The 19,020-nt window shown below is 45.0% G+C and overlaps 2 protein-coding genes across 2 annotated transcripts; both read left to right on the top strand.

Annotated features, from left to right (window-relative positions):
• The first annotated feature begins 1,190 nt into the window (after positions 1 to 1,190).
• Positions 1,191 to 4,678, top strand: LOC112349458 (pentatricopeptide repeat-containing protein At4g02750-like). Its single transcript, XM_024683907.1, has 3 exons — positions 1,191 to 3,492; positions 3,802 to 3,946; positions 4,531 to 4,678. The coding sequence occupies exons 1-3, from the start codon at positions 1,191 to 1,193 to the stop codon at positions 4,676 to 4,678; spliced, it is 2,595 nt and encodes an 864-aa protein (XP_024539675.1).
• Positions 4,679 to 5,334: 656 nt separating this feature from the next.
• Positions 5,335 to 9,894, top strand: LOC9659299 (protein argonaute PNH1). The gene is made up of 21 exons (XM_002978859.2): positions 5,335 to 5,455; positions 5,687 to 6,268; positions 6,330 to 6,538; positions 6,605 to 6,754; positions 6,813 to 6,946; positions 6,995 to 7,101; positions 7,163 to 7,269; positions 7,317 to 7,455; positions 7,512 to 7,628; positions 7,696 to 7,803; positions 7,862 to 7,933; positions 7,984 to 8,106; positions 8,155 to 8,314; positions 8,362 to 8,483; positions 8,538 to 8,675; positions 8,729 to 8,871; positions 8,928 to 9,054; positions 9,110 to 9,245; positions 9,309 to 9,382; positions 9,442 to 9,568; positions 9,638 to 9,894. Exons 2-21 carry the CDS (start codon positions 5,726 to 5,728, stop codon positions 9,820 to 9,822), a joined length of 3,021 nt encoding a protein of 1,006 aa, XP_002978905.2. The 5' UTR covers positions 5,335 to 5,455; positions 5,687 to 5,725; the 3' UTR covers positions 9,823 to 9,894.
• The last annotated feature ends 9,126 nt before the right edge of the window (positions 9,895 to 19,020 follow it).

A 19,020-nucleotide genomic window follows, 5' to 3' on the forward strand; every position in this document is an offset into this window, starting at 1 on the left:
AGCTATTAGAATTGGAACAAAACTAATACAAAGGGCGTATGATAAACTATCATATAGTGATATTGACGGACTAAACTTAATATGCAAAGGTTCTTGCCAAGCTAGTGCAAGACAAAACAAAAGAGAACTAACAAGCTAAGCCAAGTATGCTTGGCTAAATAGACACTTAGAAATTCCTTCCTTATGCTCTTCCGGCTAAGTACAAATACTAAGTCCAATTTATTAATATTTGGACAAAAGGGGTTGATAAAAGAAATCAGTAGTACCAACTTCTTGCCATCATAGTAGTAAGGAGACAGTGTCCATAAAGACTAGCCAATAAATATCTTTTGATACCCAAAATCACATTCATGACAGAAGTTATGTAAATTTTTTTATTGTCCAAAAATGCAATATAATGTTATTCAATATGTGCATAACTACGTTTAATGCCAAGTTTATAATACTCCCCCTTATTGTGGCAAGGAACTAGATTGCTCAACTTATAATCTTTGTGAGAAAAAGATCAATGTTTACAATCACACTTGAGGCATTACTAATGCGGACACCATAATGTTGACAGTGGGGTTTAGGACATGTTTTCTAGTCATCACACAGCAGCTCCATGGAACAATTGGGAGAAGCAAGACTTGTGACAGCTTTCAGTCTTTCAACCCTGGGAGAGCAAGTAGTCTATAAGGCTTTTTTGTAATGATTGTGTGGAGCTCTATGTTTAGATTTGGAGAAATCTTTTTGTTGCTCACTACACCTGGGCCACATCATCAAGCCCAAATGCCATTGGTGAAATGACCATGAAGGCCAAAGGCATAGCATGTAGCTTTAGAAATACTATGAACTCTCTGGAAAGACAACTCTTTTGATTTACTCTCTGTGATATGAGCTCTTGACCCTTCTAATATTGCTAGTATATGCTATGCTAAATTGCGTGATAAGCACTCCCTTCATCAAAGTCCAAGCCCATACCCGATCAACAAACATGATCCTTTGGCATTTTTTGGTTCCAGAGCTAAAAAAAATAAGAAAAAATGTTTGTAGATAATGTTTTACCAAAAAGGATTTCCATATCTAAGATCCAGAAGAGTATGGTTATATTTTGTTCCTTCCAGCAACTTGGAGATCACAAGCCCGAGGACAATCCACTCGGGAGCGAGGTGGAAAAGATGAAAAGGGCCCGATGAAAACGGCGTTTCATGCGCAGGATTACTGGCGCCCAATGGGTGATCAACCTGGTGCGCTTCTGCGCCTCGAGGAAGGATCTAGCAGAGGCGAGGCGGATCCACGCCCAGATCCTCGACAGCGATCCACTGCGGCGGGACAAGCGCGTGGCCGATCAGCTGGTGCTCATGTACAGCAAATGCGGCAGCCTGGAGGAGGCTTGCGATGTGTTCCACACTATGATCGAGCTGCCGGATCTCTACAGTTGGAACGTCTTGGCTCTAGCTTATGCCCACCACGGGCACGCCGCGGGAGCCAAGGCCACTTTCGATCAAATGCCCCAGAGAAACCACGTATCGTGGCATTCGATCATCTCGGCTCACAGCATTCTCGGCCAGGCCGAGGAGGCCAAGCGCGTTCTTGACAGGATGCCGGCAGCGGATCTTCTCTCGTGGAACATCGTCATCGCTGTGTTTGCCCAGAAGCGGTATTTGTATGGGACGAAGCAAACGTTTGATTTGATGCCTGTTCTTGACATTGTCTCTTGGAATTGCCTTTTCACCACCTTTGCGCACAAAGGTGGGATTGATCAAACTTGCGAGTGCTTTTTTCTAATGCCGCAGTGGGATGCGGTGGCTTCAACTGCGATGGTCCAAGCATATGCCCAGTTCGGGCATATGGAGGAATCCAAAGCCGTGTTTGATCAGTCCATGGATCGAGGAGCTGTCTTGTGGACAATCCTTCTCGTGGCATACACTCACGAAAATCTCATTGCCGAGGCAAGCGAGATCTTTGATCGGATGCCTGCGAGAGACGTGGTGGTGTGGACAGCGATTGTGTCGGCTCTGGGACAGAACGGCGAGTTCGATCGAGCGGCGGCGCTGTTCCACGCCATGCCGGAGAGAAACATCATCTCCTGGAACACGATGCTAGCCGCGAGCGCGATCAACAGGAGCGCGGAGGAGACCACGGCCATGTTTGAGGCACTGGACGAGCGAAACTTGGTGTCATGGAACATCCTGCTCGATTCCTATGCACGGAATGGCGCGCTGGATCGAGCCATGCACGCGTTTGATCTCATGCCGGCGTGGGAGAGCGTCGCTTGGAACACACTCATCGCTGGGTTGGGTCTGCGATTGCGGATCTCGGAGGCAAAGTCAATGTTTGATCGAATGCCCGCAACGAAGAACATCATCTCGTGGACGTCGATGATCCAGGGATTCGTCGAGACAGGCAGGGTGGATGATGTTAAAGAGTTTTTCGATCTCATGCCTGGATGGGATCCAGCGTCTTGGAACTTGGTTCTCCAGGCGTATGCCCGGAGCGGGCATACCGAGAGCGTCAAGAGCGTGTTCCAGGAGATGCCCGAGAAATCTCTCCTCGCCCACGTCTTCCTCATCGCGGCATTCGCCCAGGGAGGCCAGATCGCGGAGGCCAAGAGCGCGTTCGAGCGGATGATCCGGCTGGACATCACGGCCTGGAACACGATCATCGCTGCCTACTGCGGAGATCACGATCCAGGCTTGAACAACGCGCGCAGGGGATTCGATCGGGCTCCCAAGCGCGACATCGTGTCGTGGAACACGATCATCAGTGGCTACGTCCAGCGCGAGAATCTGGAGGAGGCCAAGCTCCTGTTTGATTCCATGCCCGAGAAGAACAGAGTCTCTTGCAACGCGATGCTGGCTGGCTACTCCAATCGATGCCTCGCGGACGAGGCCGCGGATCTCTTCCACTCCATGACCCAATCCGCGATCACGCAGCCGGATCGGCTGTCCCTCACGGCGATGATCAACGTCTACTCCAAGACCGGGCAGCTCCAGCGAGCGCGGGATCTCTTCTCCAGCATCGCCAATCCGGACGTGACGCTCTGGAACGCGATGATCGCCGGCCACTCCAACAGCGGCGATCTGGATCACGGCATCCAGCTGCTGCGCTCGATGTGGATCGCGGGAGTGGATCCCGACGGCGTGACGCTCCTCACCGTCCTCGCGACTTGCGCACAAAAGGGTCTGATCGATGAGAGCTGCCACCACTTCCAGTCGCTGCTCACGGATCACGGCGTCCGGGCGGAGCGATCACACTTCTCGTGCATGGTGGATCTCCTGGCGCGGATTGGCCGGCTGGGCGACGCGATCGATCTGGCGATGAGCATGCCGTTCGTCCCGGACGAAGTGGAGCTCGCATCTTTGCTCAGTGCTTGCGGTTTACATCGTGACGCCGACCAGGCCGCACGGGCAGCCATGGATTTGGGGAGCGTATCTCCCACGCGATCCTCGCCGTACGTGCTCCTCTCCAATGCTTTTGTACAGGAGGTAACGCCGTTCTTGGCACCAGGTAATTACGCTACACTATAGCTGACGCAAATGGCTTTCGAGTTCATCTCCATATACCCAAACTGGGCATACTTCTATATCGAAAGGTTGCATGGCTGAGTTTTTGTGATATTCCATTTACTTGCAGCGCCAGCTTGATTGAAGCTGCCAACCTCTTGGAGAATGTGTATGAAGAATTATCTGTTCACTGACACATTTTTCTCTTGTGAAGTGGGCAAAGTGTGGCTTCTTATTATTTTGATCCAAAACTTCTACCTGTGCATTCAATCTTGTGTGACACTTTTTGATACGTTCTAGATGGTAAAAGCAGGGAGAAAGCCCATTATTCAAGTGATGGTCAGGATGTTTAAAATTCTGTGCGGCAAGCAGGCTTTACATGGAGAGCTTGGGTGGCTGCTACGGATCTCCTCCAGGAATCGGACGAGTGAAAGGCTGAGCGAAGGCTGGGCTTTTACGTAAGGTGCCTTTCTGGTATATCTTCATCTGCTTTTCAAGTCGATCAATCACTCAAACTTGATTCAAGATGCAGGAAAAGCTGGGGAAAAGCTACAGAAAAATGCGGCTTGGGTCCTAGAATGAATAAAGCACTGATCTGATCGCTTCTCCAGCGTCACCGAATCTACTCCAACGAAGTGGAGCTCGCATCTTTGCTAAGTGCGTGTCGTGGGCCGGGCACCGTATCACGCGATCGTCAAATGCCTTTCGTACAAGAGGTGAGACAACGAGAGAAAGAACTTAAAGCAACATGGCTTTCGGTGGACCTTCAATGTAGAAAGTAGATCACAAATGGGCATATCCAAGCTTGATGATTCCCACATTGTCCTCTGGAATTCATAGCGCATCTTTGCTTGGGGTGATCTCAAGACTTTAGGGTTCTTGCTTAACTTGCAAGAGTGTTTTGGAGGGCTAAGCTAAGTACATTGAACCTATCGCCGACCGGATTATCAGCCGGCATCATTGTATATACGATAAAGTCTCCTGGCTAACAAGCCCTTGTCTCCTTTCTAATGTCTTTCCTTACGTGCAATTGATTGCGCAGGCGATTCAGTCGCGCCTCAAGGTTGACGGACGAAGACGATTCGGTTCGCAGCTCTGGCATTGGTGGTGGCACACTTGTTTTTTGTTTATGGGCGCCATTGGATGCCCTCCCGGCGCGAGATATTCCACGCCAAAGGCGCTGGCTTTGAGACTAATCTGGCCCATTTACAATACAATATTGGAGACAGCACATGACTAAGCGGGTCATGAGAGCTCAATCATAGGCGCGCGCCAGAGGGATTTGGATTGATCAAACCAAAAAATTGGCCAGCTTCTCGCCCATAAGCCCTAAATTATGAGCTTTCGTTGTATGTTGCATGGGGACGTCCCCATCAGGCCCCTGTCAGGCGGCCCATTTAAGGCCAAAGCCAGTGGAAAATAAATGGCGGCCAAAGGAGAGAAAGGAAAGATGCCATGCCAAAGGCTTTGCCACGTCTTTAAGGACAGGTCCTTGCCAAGGACACATAAAAGGACACACCAGTGGCGCCAGCTTGCCTGTTGGCGCAAGGCAAGGACCACCCGTGCGCATTTACACCGGGGGGGTTAAGGACACAACGCCCCCCCCGGATGATGCCCAACGCTGGCTACTATCGTTGTTACCTGGCCGCTAAAAAGGCGGGGCCACCGGCCGGAGCCACTTTCCGACAGGCTCTTTCATGGAAGTGGTCAGTCCGTACGGGCTCCGTAGGCTGAGGCCGACCGTCGGATGGATCGGAATCGGCGGTGAGAGAATTAATGAACGGACGGCGGATTGGTTGTTACACGTGGTTTTCCAGTCCAGCAGGGCCGTCCGATTACGACACTGGAGCGTGGTCCTTTATTTCTTTGAGGTTTTTGGCGGAGGCCGGATTGTTGGCGCTACCAAGAACCCTGATCCAGGGAGCGCGAAATCTCTCTCGGCGGCATCAATGAGAGTGTGATTCCAGGTATGAATCGCGCGGCGCTCGCGACGCGCCAGCGATCTTTCCCCTCCTCTGCTCTTCGTCCTGCCTGGCCCGCGCGAAATTCAATCTCCCGGCCATTGATTGCGAGTCTTGCGCGGGATTCGTGTCTCCATTCCGAGCCAGCGCCTACTTGCATTCCGCTCAATCCCTCCATCAAAGCCCTCCCCTATCCACATCGCCAGGAATTTGGTCTGAATTTCTTGCTGACCGCAGGTAACGCGAGAGCTTCCACATTCCGGGAGCTGATCGGCCATGCCAAGGAGGAGAAAGACGCCCAGAGAGGATGAGAAAGGATCTTCTCCACCTTCGTCGAGCGGAGCTTCTCCACAGCCGCCGCCCCGTGCCGCCGCAAGCTCCAGCTCAAGCTCCACTCCGCCACCGCAAGCTTCACAAGGGGCTTTAGCCATGGCCAGGCATCCACAATACTCGCAGCATTACCAAGTAGGAGGAACTAGTGGTGGAAGGAGTGGAGGTCAGTATAGTCAATCACGTAGTGGCCGTGGAGGAGGAGGAACGGGAGGATATCATGGGCAGCAGCAGCCACAGCAGCAGCAACAGCCGCGACAAGCTCCAGCAGTGAGCGCCGTGGTAGAGCAATTTTCTGGATTGGGTGTGGAAGGTCCAGTTGCTGCGCAACCAGCGCCACCGCAGCCGAGCGTCGTAGCTCCTCCAGCGTCTAGCAAGGCCTTGAGATTTCCGCTGAGGCCCGGACGCGGCCAAACGGGGGTTAAGTGCATTGTCAAGGTGAATCATTTCTTTGCAGAGCTACCAGACAAGGATCTACACCACTATGATGTAAGTTTCTTCTTGTCACGAGCTAGTGTTTGCATCCAATTGGCTTGTTTTGCTTGCGCAGGTGACGATCACTCCCGAGGTGACATCGCGTGGTGTGAATCGAGCGGTCATGGAGCAGCTGGTTAAGCTTCACAGGGATTCGAGTTTGGGTCACAGGCTCCCAGTGTATGATGGCCGGAAAAGCCTGTACACTGCTGGGCCTTTGCCCTTCCATTATAAGGACTTTCAGGTAAGTCTGCCGGAGGAAGATGATGGATGTGGTACACCGAGGTGAGTGTAGCTTAGCTTTTCTTTTCTTTTACAGCATACTGAAGAAAAGCATAAAATATCTTTCAGGAGAGATCGGCAGTTCAAGGTGGTCATCAAGTTCGCTGCTCGTGCTGATCTGCATCATCTTGGCCAGTTTCTGGCCGGGAGGCAAGCAGATGCTCCTCAAGAGGCCTTGCAAGTGCTGGACATAGTGCTGCGAGAGCTTCCTACCCATAGGTTCGCTCCTCTTTTCTTTGGTATCGGGTTTTTATGTGTTTCTTTTGAGTTCTTCCAGGTATTCGCCTGTTGGACGATCGTTTTATTCACCAGACTTAGGACGTAGACAACCCCTCGGTGACGGCTTAGAAAGCTGGCGAGGGTTCTACCAGAGTATAAGGCCCACGCAAATGGGTCTTTCTCTGAATATTGGTAAGGATTATGAAATGTGATGGTATGTGTTCTGATCTATTGTTGAAGACATGTCATCTACTGCTTTCATTGAGCCGCTGCCCGTGGTGGACTTTGTTGGCAAACTCCTTAACAAGGACATAAGCAGGCCACTTTCGGACGCTGACCGCATCAAGGTAAAGTCCCAGCTTGGTTTGCGAAGAGCGATTTTAAGCTAGATCTGATTTTCTGTGCCAGATCAAAAAAGCTCTGAGAGGGGTCAAAGTGGAAGTTACACATCGCGGAACCATGCGACGAAAATACAGGATTTCTGGCTTAACTTCTCAGCCTACTCAAGAACTAATGTAAGTGTTTCTGATTGTTTGTGATGTGTCTTATTTTGTGTTTGCAGGTTTCCTGTTGATGATAGAGGTACAATGAAATCGGTAATGGAGTATTTCCGAGATACATATCACTACACTATACGAAGCCCATCTTTACCTTGTTTGCAAGTTGGAAATCAAGAAAGACCAAATTATCTGCCAATGGAGGTGTGCAGTTTTCGTAGGCATGCAACGGACTAAGTTCATTTTTGGCTGATTAACAGGTCTGCAAGATTGTGGAAGGACAAAGGTATACTAAACGTCTCAACGAGCGTCAAGTGACAGCCCTTCTAAAAGTAACATGCCAACGGCCCAGGGAAAGAGAACTCGATATTTTGCAAGTAGGATAAGAATCTTTTCCCGTTTTTGTCTCTATTTTTATTTAACTGTTCTTATGTTTTGTGCTAGACTGTTTATCATAATGCATATAATCAAGACCCATACGCCCAGGAGTTTGGGATACGTATCAGTGACAGACTGGCTCTCGTGGAAGCTAGAATACTGCCTGCCCCATGGGTTTGTGTTTCTTCTCTTTTGTTGTCATACAATGTTCTTTAAAAATGCGGGTTTGCAGCTGAAATATCATGAAACGGGTAGAGAAAAGGATTGCTTGCCTCAAGACGGGACCTGGAATATGATGAACAAGGTAAGCGTGCTTGGAAGAAAACTGTTCTTTTTTAATTCATATGTCTCCAGAAAATGGTCGATGGAGGGACAGTGAACTACTGGGCATGCGTCAATTTCTCTCGTACTGTTCAAGATAATATAGCTCGGGGATTTTGTAACGACCTTGCTCAGATGTGTCTTATTTCCGGAATGGTACGGCTTAAAGAATGATCTTCAGTACTAATCGTATATGACATGCAGGCGTTTGCTGCTGAACCTATCATTCCAGTTCATGCTGCACGCCCAGACCAGGTAGAACGTGCTCTGAAGTCGGTATATCGTGAAGTTCAAAGCAAGGTCAAAGGAAAGGAATTAGAGTTACTAATTGCCATATTACCCGACAACAATGGCTCACTTTATGGTAAGAGACTTGGTTTTTTACAGATTTGCTGATAAGTTTTATTCCAGGCGACTTGAAACGAATCTGCGAAACAGACCTGGGATTGGTTTCTCAATGCTGCTTGACAAAGCATGTCTTTAAGAGAGGAAAGCAGTATCTTGCTAATGTTGCGTTGAAAATCAATGTCAAGGTAGGGCGCTTCATGCACGATGTTCGTGAATAAGCTCAACAAGTTTGTTGTAAGGTCGGAGGCAGAAACACTGTCTTGGTGGATGCACTATCACGGAGGCTTCCTTTAGTAAGTGATACACCAACAATTATATTTGGAGCGGATGTTACGCATCCTCATCCTGGAGAAGATTCGAGTCCCTCGATTGCAGCGGTAAGTGTACGATTTTTCTTTTCGTGTGTCTCTCAATAAGCTGCCTGTTACAGGTTGTCGCTTCTCAGGATTGGCCAGAAGTAACGAAATACGCAGGTCTAGTCTGCGCTCAAGCTCACAGACAAGAGTTGATCCAAGATTTGTATAAAACATGGGTTGATCCTCAGAAGGGAACCATGAATGGCGGTATGATAAGGTTAGTAGCGGTGAGTTTTTTGTTTTACTTATTGTGCTAACATACGCAAACTTTAGAGAGCTTTTAATTTCTTTCCGAAGTGCCTCTGGATACAAACCTGGAAGAATCATCTTCTACAGAGATGGTGTGAGCGAAGGACAGTTCTACCAAGTTCTCCTTCACGAGCTGGATGCAATTAGAAAGGTATAGTATGGAAAGACTTGGCACATTGACTGATTCAGCTCTTCGTTTTGGACAGGCTTGCGCGTCACTCGAGCCGAACTATCAGCCTCTCGTGACGTTCGTTGTGGTCCAGAAACGGCACCACACCCGACTATTTGCTAACGATCACGACGATACAAGAACTACTGATAAGAGTGGAAATATCCTGCCAGGTGCTGTTGCCGTTTATAAGTGGCGAATTTAGATAACTAATGAGAGACCGTTTTCCTTCACAGGCACTGTGGTGGATTCGAAGATTTGCCATCCAACGGAGTTTGACTTCTACCTTTGCAGCCATGCCGGCATTCAGGTAACATGATGGCACCCTGGCCTTTGTAGCTTTGCTCATACGACGAGACTATGTTACAGGGAACAAGCAGACCAGCTCACTATCACGTACTTTGGGACGAGAACAAGTTCACTGCCGATGGCTTGCAGTCCCTCACCAACAGCCTGTGCTACACTTACGCTCGCTGCACACGCTCAGTCTCGATAGGTAAAGACCATAGCTCTTTCCCATAGGCTTTGACAACTAAAGCACAAAGCAATCGTCCTTTTCTTTCAGTACCACCTGCATACTACGCTCACCTGGCTGCGTTCCGCGCGAGATTCTACATGGAGCCGGACGCGTCCGAGGCTGGCTCCGTCCACCGGAACACTGCTCCCCGAGCTGGTAATCGCCAGGATGGCTCCATCCGGCCGCTGCCCGCGTTGAAGGACAAGGTTAAGAAGGTCATGTTCTACTGCTAGTCAGTATGCTACTGCTCTCTTTTGCTTTTATCTCGCGTTTTTAATCTATCTGACTCCTGTTGCTTTCGCATACTTAGTGTCTCACTAGGGGGGCCTCGTTGTCAAAGTCGCGCCTTGTTTTTGCTCCTGGTGGTTTACTCCATTTCGGATTCTACACTTCCACTACTGCTTCCAGCGGCAGTCCTCGAGCGCGCAGGCTCAATGATGAAACCACCATGAAGTAGCAACAAACAAAGGAGGATCCTTGAAATCCAACACCATAAATGCCGAGCCAGGGCACTGCAAATTGCTAACAACAAAACGCAGTCTGGTGCAGCAGCAGCAGCAGCAGTAGTCGAACAACAGAGGATTGTCTTCACTCTCCTGGCAAAACGGTACTGCTTTCCTTTGCTTCGTTTCCATCTCTATGGCGTGCAATTCGTAAAAGGGTGGATATTACAACGGTGGATTTCACTCACACCACATGTATGCCAGCTATTGTTCTATGTGTATTATGAGTGAAAAAACACAGGCATAGAATATTTTACGAATATTTAATCCTTATGCCCCGGATGGGGCATCATGCCCATAGCAATGACCCATGCTATGTGCGGAATGGAGCCATTCATGGGCCATAGACCCATTCATCCCATGCATTCTGGCAAGTTGTTAATCAAATGGACAATTGACCAAATTGCATACCATATTACTTTATCTAGAGCACTATGTTCTCACTTCTTGCTCTTGGCGCTTATGGCAAAAGAACTGAATTATCATTACTATGCACCCTTGCGTAGTACACAATCTAAGTATGAGCCCCACCAATTCATGGAATTAACCTACTTTTGAGTCATATGCAAATCTTCAAACCATCATGGTACAAAACTAAAGCATTGAAAGAGTTACATTGGAAATCAATGGCAATGAAGGATAAACTCAATCAGATGCATTAGAGATGTGACTCCAAACAGTATATATCCATGGCTTTGCAATGGAGCTACATGAAGTTCACTTACACTTGCTATGAACACTATGTTAAAAGAGGTGTGCCAAAAAAGCGCAATTACCAATTGTGCGAATCAACGATTCCTCTCGTACTAAGTTGAATTGTTCACCCACCAATAGGGAACGTGGGCTGGGTTTAAACTGTCGTGAGATAGGTTAGTTTTACCCATTGATGCTTGGACCTGGAGTTCTCTTAACAGTAGCATGCTGAAGAAGATTTAAGAATATGGAAGTTGCAATTGCATGCAGTAACATTCAGGTGAGAAGAGCAATAACAATGGACACTTTTAACATTTTCCAATCATAATTGTTTCAAATTTTGAAATTTGTAAAAAGGAAGCATGAGGCAAAACTATTCAATATATACTGTGTGCTATGGCCAAAAAACTAGAGTTTTCAGGAATTGAAAGCTCATGCTCACTTTGGTAATAATAAATTTGTGATAGTTTCCTATATGCTCTAACCCTATTGTAATGTTTGAGGTTTCTAAATTTCCTCTTAACATAACAAACTAGAGAGGATTCTATGACTTCTTTGAGGCACAACAATGGATCCAACAAGGCACAAAACCGAGGATTTTATATGATGCTTCCTCCTCTCAAGGCTCAGCAATCCCTCCGACAAGGCAGCCTATAATATTTTGAATATTCTTACTTTTAGCTTTGCTAATGAATTAAGTTGAATTGAAAAGAGTCTTTTTCAAAGTGTGAAGGAATTATATATTTCAAGACAATTATCTATTTTTTTTGTGGAAGTGTTTAGATTATGGTACTTCCACAACATTAGCCCAATCCATATAAGCTCTCTGGATTCTAAAGTGCCTGGTGGATCTTGTGTTTGGTCCGCTCCATTGACGGGTATGTAAAGGGAAGAAAACTTTTTATGTGTATATGGAGAACTTAAGAAATCAAGTAGATGATGTACCTTATCTCTCAACTTGGATCCAAATAGGCTTTCCCGGTTGGAACTCTGGAGAATCAACCATGAAGTGATGGAACTTGGATAACTCTTTCGGGCTCATATTTATAAAATGCTCAAACATACAAGAGTTTTAGATGTTTGTGAAAGTAAATAATTACCTCGGATGATATCCATAATCCAGTTGTGGAAGTTCTCTCCAAAGTCCTAATTAAAGACTAGGCAATTGATAAACTCCACTAGAGGAATGATTGTCCTTATTCGGAAGACTTATAACAAAGCATCTGTTCCAATGAGTGAAAGCTCACTTAGCAATGCTAAACTCTTGTAAGGCTTCTAATGAGCTTCCATACACATTGAGTGTTGGAAGCCATCTTGGAGTAAGTTTCCCATTACATTTGGCTTGATGAATAGGTAACGCTAGACCACCATAGCCATGCATGCCTCCACAGCCTATTTATAACCGTCATCAAGTTTAGTAAGTCTAGACTCAAGCATTGTAGTCAATAATTGCTAAGTTCTTTAGGATGGAATCCATAGACTTGCGTCGATCGCCCTCCTCCTTTAAGCCTAATGCACCTCACAATTGATTAAGTGCATTCCAAATATGTGGCATGTATGCCTTGAGGTCCATCTCATATAGTCCTCCTCGGGTAAGTCGTCAGTCATTCTTATCTAGTTGCAATTGCCAATGTTGCAATTATACACCCATGAGATACCTGTGCATTATATTTGAACACTTGGAATAATAACCAACCCACAAAGATAGCCTGTGCATATAGAAATGAGGAACATATAAAACTTATGCTTTAAACTTAACTTACCATGTCCCGCTCTTTTTGTTGCAATATCCTAAAATGTATTGGCCAACTGGGATGCCAATTTGTGGCTCTTTCCCTAAGCACAAATAGTCCACATGTCTATAACACAAAATTACTCTAATGAGCCAAGTGAAAATTAGACTTATCAATCCTAGAATTTGGCAAACAGCCTCCCTAATGGCTTTTGCATGTGGCCCATCCGCATCTATTGTGGCTTCCTCCCACACCAAAGCTCACATATAAACCACTTTGTAATTTGGTGTGCGGAGATTAGTATTGAAAGTGAATTAAAAACAACTTAATTCATTATTTAGTGCAATCTAGAAGGACAAGTGAAGGAAATCCAATTCATAAGCAATCCATTGTTTACTAGAATGCGAGACAGCCTCAAACATATGCAAGCAAGTCTATATAACTAAAGCATGCCCTTCTTGATGTAGAAACGGGAGAACTTACAATATAGTATTTTAGCAGTGTGAAATAGTTCTCTCAATTATTGTGCAGCCGCCTAATTTCTACGTAGGTCCCTGCACAAAATAATAAGATGGTACTAGATGCTAAAAAATAGATACATATACCTCTTCTCAATGAGCCATGCTATTGTGGAGTCAACAATTGAAAGAGGCATATTGATGCCTCCTTTAGCAAGGAGTTGCTGGATTGTGTTGTCACAAAATACACTCTCATATTGTGCCTCTAAAATGCCAAGCTTAAGGAGAACACTCTCCCAATCCTACCAATGGGGCATGACTTTGCTGAAAAGCACACGCTAAAAAAGTATTTCACCGCCAGCCTAATAGAACTTAGGGTGTCTAACAACAGTGTCTAGCATCTCATCGTCACCTGTGCTCTCCATGCCAAAGCAACCAAAAAACTTGTGTTTCAACCACTGCACCTTTGAGAGAACTTGTAGCGCACATGGTTTTGACCCTTTATCCTATGGTGATTTATCATAGGATAACACCACAAAGCGGAACCTAAACCCTCTATGTGCCACGTGACAGATGCCACATGTCACATGCCACGTGTCCATGCCACGTGTCCATAGGAACCCGAGGTTTAGGGCCTTGGGCCACTGAACGAAGGAACGGTGCCAAACTCCCAAGCGTGAAGCCAAAGAGTGGTGGAACCGAACCACGGAGCAACTCTTGAGCATACAGCCCAAGGAGCGAAGGGACAGGAGCCCGGAGCGACTTGGAACAGTCCTAGAGCAACCAGCATCCCAATGCTAGGACCAGCACGCAAAATGGAGCCAAACGGAGTCTAGCGCTATTTCGGCATACCGGTGGCCTAACGTGAGGATATGCATACTCCACCAACTAACATGGAATGGAACTTGGGTTTAGACCCAAGCTGGACGCAGAACAAGGACAGGCACGCAAGCGGGAGCTAGACTAAACCTCAGGTTGGTCAGCCATTCCAAACTTCCCCCTTCCCCCTTTTCCTTTTTTAAATTTGGGAAGCCCCAAAGGGCCCCCCCCCCCCCCCCCCCCCCCTTAAGGAACACACACTTTGGGCTTTCACCCCAAGCCTCCCTTAGTATCAGGAATTAGTCTCTGGGACAAGCTCGAAACTTACTAAATATGGAATGTCCCTAAATTGCGAATTTGGACACGGGACGAACACCATTGTGTTTAGGCCGATCTCTACATTCCATAGATATGTCAAATAAGCAAATCTGGACACTTTCCATAAATAGCATTTAGGACTTTAATGAGACCAACACAAAGGGCATGATAGCGAGGGTGTTTGGCAGACATGGTAAGCTATCATCTAGCGATATTGAGGGACCAATCTCAATATCACGAGGGTTCCCAACACTAGCAAGTGCAAGTCAACGAATGAGTTTCTCTAACTAGGTCAAGTATGCTTGACAAATAGCACGTAGGAATTCCGTCCTTATGCCCATCTGGTCAAGTGCACATGCAAAGACCAGTTTCTCAACTAGCTTAGGCGGAGACTGATAACGGGTCCAGCAATACCGACCTCTTGCCATTGTGGCAGTAAAGTAAGAGTGTCCGTAAGGACTAGTTGACAGGTAACTTTCGATACCCGAAGTCACATTCGCGACACTCTCCCCCCCTAGGGAAGATCAACATCCTCGTCGATACATACTCGAGTCTAGAATACCGCCAAGGAAACAACTCCAGAGAAAGTTCACGATATTCACACTATGTGAGAAATGCACCAACTTAAATGAGTTAGAAAGCAACCTCTTTGTCTAATGCGGATGCGTTACCAGCTCAGACACCTTCCAGCCGTCGCCGACAAGGAAATGACCAATAAAGTTAGGCACCCTTGCTGCTCTAGGAGTCACCCAGCTTACAAAAGTGTGATATGCCCCTGCCCGCAGGGACATAGAGAGAGAAGCCAAAGGCCCCAACCCTCATGAGCAAAGAAACCAAACCTGTCGGTAAGGTTTAGATAGACTACTGTAAACAGGCAGTTAGAGTTGTTTACCCTTTTAACGGAATAAGGAACATCGACAGAGAGGCGGGTTATGTGACCAGTCGACAGTAGCTACCCCATGACTAGAGATTTCACCATGCACACGAAGTGCCAAAGCCAGTCTGCCCATTACTGGCCCAAACGCAAAGATCAATAGATGGATAATATCAAAGTTAGAGACAATGATATCTTAGAGACTTAATTATCAGTGAATAAATCTTATATTAGAACACAATAGTATTCCAAGTAAGTTATCATCCAATAAATCAGTATTATAGTAGATAGGAACCACCAAGATCATCAAACACAGGATTCACCTTCCAACAAAATTCAATAGCAAGGATATCATCAAGTAAACTCAATGATAAAGTTTAACTATTAAAGATTGTAGATAGAATGCCAAACAACTTACGAAAGATAACTCAAACAACACAAAGTATTATTGACTAACAAACAAAATGCTCGCGAATGTATCACCCAAAGGAAATAACATCCAAATCTATCAAAACTAACTCGAGCAACAATCAACAGAAAAGAATGAATGTGGTAAGACCAACAAACACTCATTCCTGCCAACTATTACAAAAGCCAATCTGAATAGATCCCAGCCAATAATACCAAGGAACTCAAGCTGCCTAAGCAAGTGTCAGCAACATCCTACTGATGTCTCAAACCCAAGAGACCAATCTAGAGCAAACCACAAAAAACATGTGGTATTGCGAAAAGCCAAAAGCTATCAAAGAGAATAATTAACCATCATGAAAGATCATGAATTATCCTATCAAAAAGATATGCCAAATCATCGTCAAAGAAACAATTTACCATCGCGAAGAACGGCAAATTATTCTATACCAACAATAATCAAGAAAAATCTTTTGATAAGGACAATCAACTTTCCTAGATGATAGTCAATCATCACCAATGATTGCTAGATGCAAATACTAACTTCAACATCGAAGCTAACAAGCTAAAATGCCTTCCCCAACACCTTCTAATAAATGGAACAATGAGCATAAAACTCAAAGAACCAAAAGCTCTAAGAAGCCTATAGCTGAGTCTTGCCTAACAATGATCACAAGTCTCGCATGAACTAACTTCAATGCTAAAGAAGAAATTATGATGCAACCCACAATATCTTTCTCAACACATCTATAAGCTAAACTTCATAATGCCAAAGCTAATGAAGAGCATATCTGCATCAATCCAAAAGCTAAGCATAACGAAGCTATGCTCAACAAGTAATCACCAAACGATCCTCCATGAATCCATCTATAGCAAGACGTAACTCACTTCATAACAAGCACAAGAAGAATCATCAATAATCGATATATTCCAACTCAAATCCAATAAGGATTCAAACATTCCAATATCAATCACTAACTCTTCCGCTTGTAGAATTAGCATAGTCCACGATTGAATCACTTTTCAAGGAAAAGCCAAAGCTTAACCCTTACTAAATAATCTCGTCTAGAACACAACTAACTCAAACTTGCCACTTAGTTCATTTGAACGTCAACACAATTGCTAACTAGCAAATGCATGAATGTTAATAACACAAAGTTACAACCAAATCATCGACACTATCTTCATTGAGACCAATGAAACTCAATATCAATCTTATAGAAAGACATCTCATCTCACTCGAATCTCATCATCAACAATGTCAACGACAAGGCATCACTTTAATGCCATCAACACTAGAACAAAGCTAGAAGAAAGCACGAGTGTATCACCACTCAAAGCTCTCTAGCAACCAAGCTAACGAAGATCGAAAATACTTTAGTTAGTATCGGAGACCAATCCTTTAGCAAAACTCAGTTACAGATAACACTTCCTCAATATGTGAATCACCACATCCAAGACTCAATGAAATCCAACACTATGAACTAAATGCAACCAAATGATATCAATAGAGGTAGAGTCGACATGCCAACATGGAAAACCCATGTAAGTCTAATGATACGATTCTCCGCAACACCATCTGGTAAAGCAAACCCATCACCGCTAAATCATCATCGAGTGAAGCAAGTATCAGAGGTCCTCGACGAAGTCTATAAGCAACCATTAGTTGCAAGGCAACCAACAATCACTTTTCAACTTGCCTTCACAAGACCCAAACACTAACTCTTGTCATCAAGTCGTATACTTATTCAACATGAACATAATACCCCAGATACGAAATAAAGGTTCATTGATAAACACAAACTAAATGACCACTCAAATCTAACTCAACCGCAATAAGCTCACTAATACATTTAGCCAACGGCTCTGAGCATGCCTTGAAGAGGCTAGCTATGCGTAATCAACATTTAGTCGAAACTAAAGTGAAGACTACGAGATGGACTCATATCGGTACACAACCTCCACTTAAAAAAAGCTATAGTATGGGTACCAACATCTCAACTACAAACAACTAAGTTGAACATCACCATCCTTAGCCAAGGCATAGGGCCACCAAGACGAAGTCAAGATTAATGAGAGCTCACTACTCTCATAAAGTCTAACGAAATGCAAAGTGCAACCTGCCACCAAGCATAACGCTACAAAAGAAAGGCACAAGGGTCACCTTTTTAGAAAAGTGCAACGGCCACTTTTCTACACCAACTCTAGACTTTATCCAACTCAATTGCCTTAGCCCCAAAAGTCAGCATCCCTTTCAGGCTACATCAAACAAACTACTTACTAAGGTTTAAACCAACCGAAGTCAACTCCAACCCTTTCACTAGTTTGTACTGGCTTACGAAAACGGAATGGTTTTCGAGCAAAGTGATCAACAGATCAACCATTGGATAAGTTTAAGAAAATTTGTAGAAAATTTCCATCCTAGAGAAAGAATGACTCTCAGTCTAGGAATACAAACTTTCAAGACTCAACCAACTTCTTCCTACTAACAACTTCACATAGATTCACCTCAACACAAATTCTCATGACCCATAGTATGCTTAAGCCTCGAACATCTTTATTTGCCTATACTTTCGACATCTAACACTGACATCCGCAAATGCAAAATGAACATTCAAGGTTTAATCACGAAGACCACATCTTTGGATATCCACATTGCACTAACACTTTTCTTCAACCACCTTCAAGATCCAATGTGAAGCTAAAACACCAACAAGAAAAATGACATGGAAAACCAAGCTCTAAGGAAACTTCCTCATCACTTAAAATAACAATGCCACTTCCACTAACACAAGTGTTAGTAATGTTAATGCCTCAACCTCACACCTTCTCTATCCAACAATTTACTCCAAGTGTTAACGGATCAACTTATGAGCTATAGCAAATGAATGCTACAACCCTTTTCAACACCTTATGGGCAAACCCTCAAGGAAATAAGGAACCAACTTAAGCTTAGTATAATGGACCACTATCGAGAATCCAGTCAAAGCTACTACAATGCTACTTCGTGCAAGTAGACTAGCTTCACTATCAACTACTTTGGGGTTGATCATTGTAACTAAGCAACTTCGTAAACATATTGCTCATTATCACATGGATATGATATAACTATCACAATGATTTAATCATCAATTGAGTAACACCACGAGCAATGCCAATGTCATTACTACAAAGGTTTATGTGACTATCAAGTGCCAACTCGATTCGACAAAATGCAACATAAATGTCACACTCTACCGATAGAGACTTATAACACTGAACACCACTAACTTTTGTTCACAATACAGACAAGCTCATGCCACTCTTTTTCAGACCAAACTCAACACTAATCCAACACCAAGCTACTCAAGGAGCAATAGCAAGGTTCCCCGGAAAAGAATTGAGCATTGCAACCCAAGTCTTCTAATAGTAAGCCTAGACAAAATGGTTTATCACTTCACCGCTATCCATCCCACAACTCACCATTTGTAAGACCATCATCTCCAAGATGCATCAAGGTAGGGACTCTTGATTGCATGATGTGAACACGAGCAATGAGTTAACACCTCATTGCAAATCATCTCTCCAAGAAGAGAAAATGATTTACGTGTTTGATCCTTCGTCCCTGACGACTCTCTTTCAATCT

The sequence above is a fragment of the Selaginella moellendorffii genome, unplaced genomic scaffold (assembly GCF_000143415.4).
Source record: "Selaginella moellendorffii unplaced genomic scaffold, v1.0 SELMOscaffold_39, whole genome shotgun sequence".
In the NCBI taxonomy this organism is placed as follows: domain Eukaryota; kingdom Viridiplantae; phylum Streptophyta; class Lycopodiopsida; order Selaginellales; family Selaginellaceae; genus Selaginella; species Selaginella moellendorffii.

Bases quoted from the DNA above. Each gene is read 5' to 3' on its own strand.
- LOC112349458 (XM_024683907.1), top strand. From the start codon at position 1,191: ATGCGCAGGATTACTGGCGCCCAATGGGTGATCAACCTGGTGCGCTTC. The intron at 3,493-3,801 runs GTAATTACGCTA...TGGTAAAAGCAG, and splicing joins AACGCCGTTCTTGGCACCAG to GGAGAAAGCCCATTATTCAA. The intron at 3,947-4,530 runs GTAAGGTGCCTT...TTGATTGCGCAG, and splicing joins AGCGAAGGCTGGGCTTTTAC to GCGATTCAGTCGCGCCTCAA.
- LOC9659299 (XM_002978859.2), top strand. From the start codon at position 5,726: ATGCCAAGGAGGAGAAAGACGCCCAGAGAGGATGAGAAAGGATCTTCT. The intron at 9,246-9,308 runs GTGCTGTTGCCG...TTTCCTTCACAG, and splicing joins GAGTGGAAATATCCTGCCAG to GCACTGTGGTGGATTCGAAG. The intron at 9,383-9,441 runs GTAACATGATGG...ACTATGTTACAG, and splicing joins GCAGCCATGCCGGCATTCAG to GGAACAAGCAGACCAGCTCA.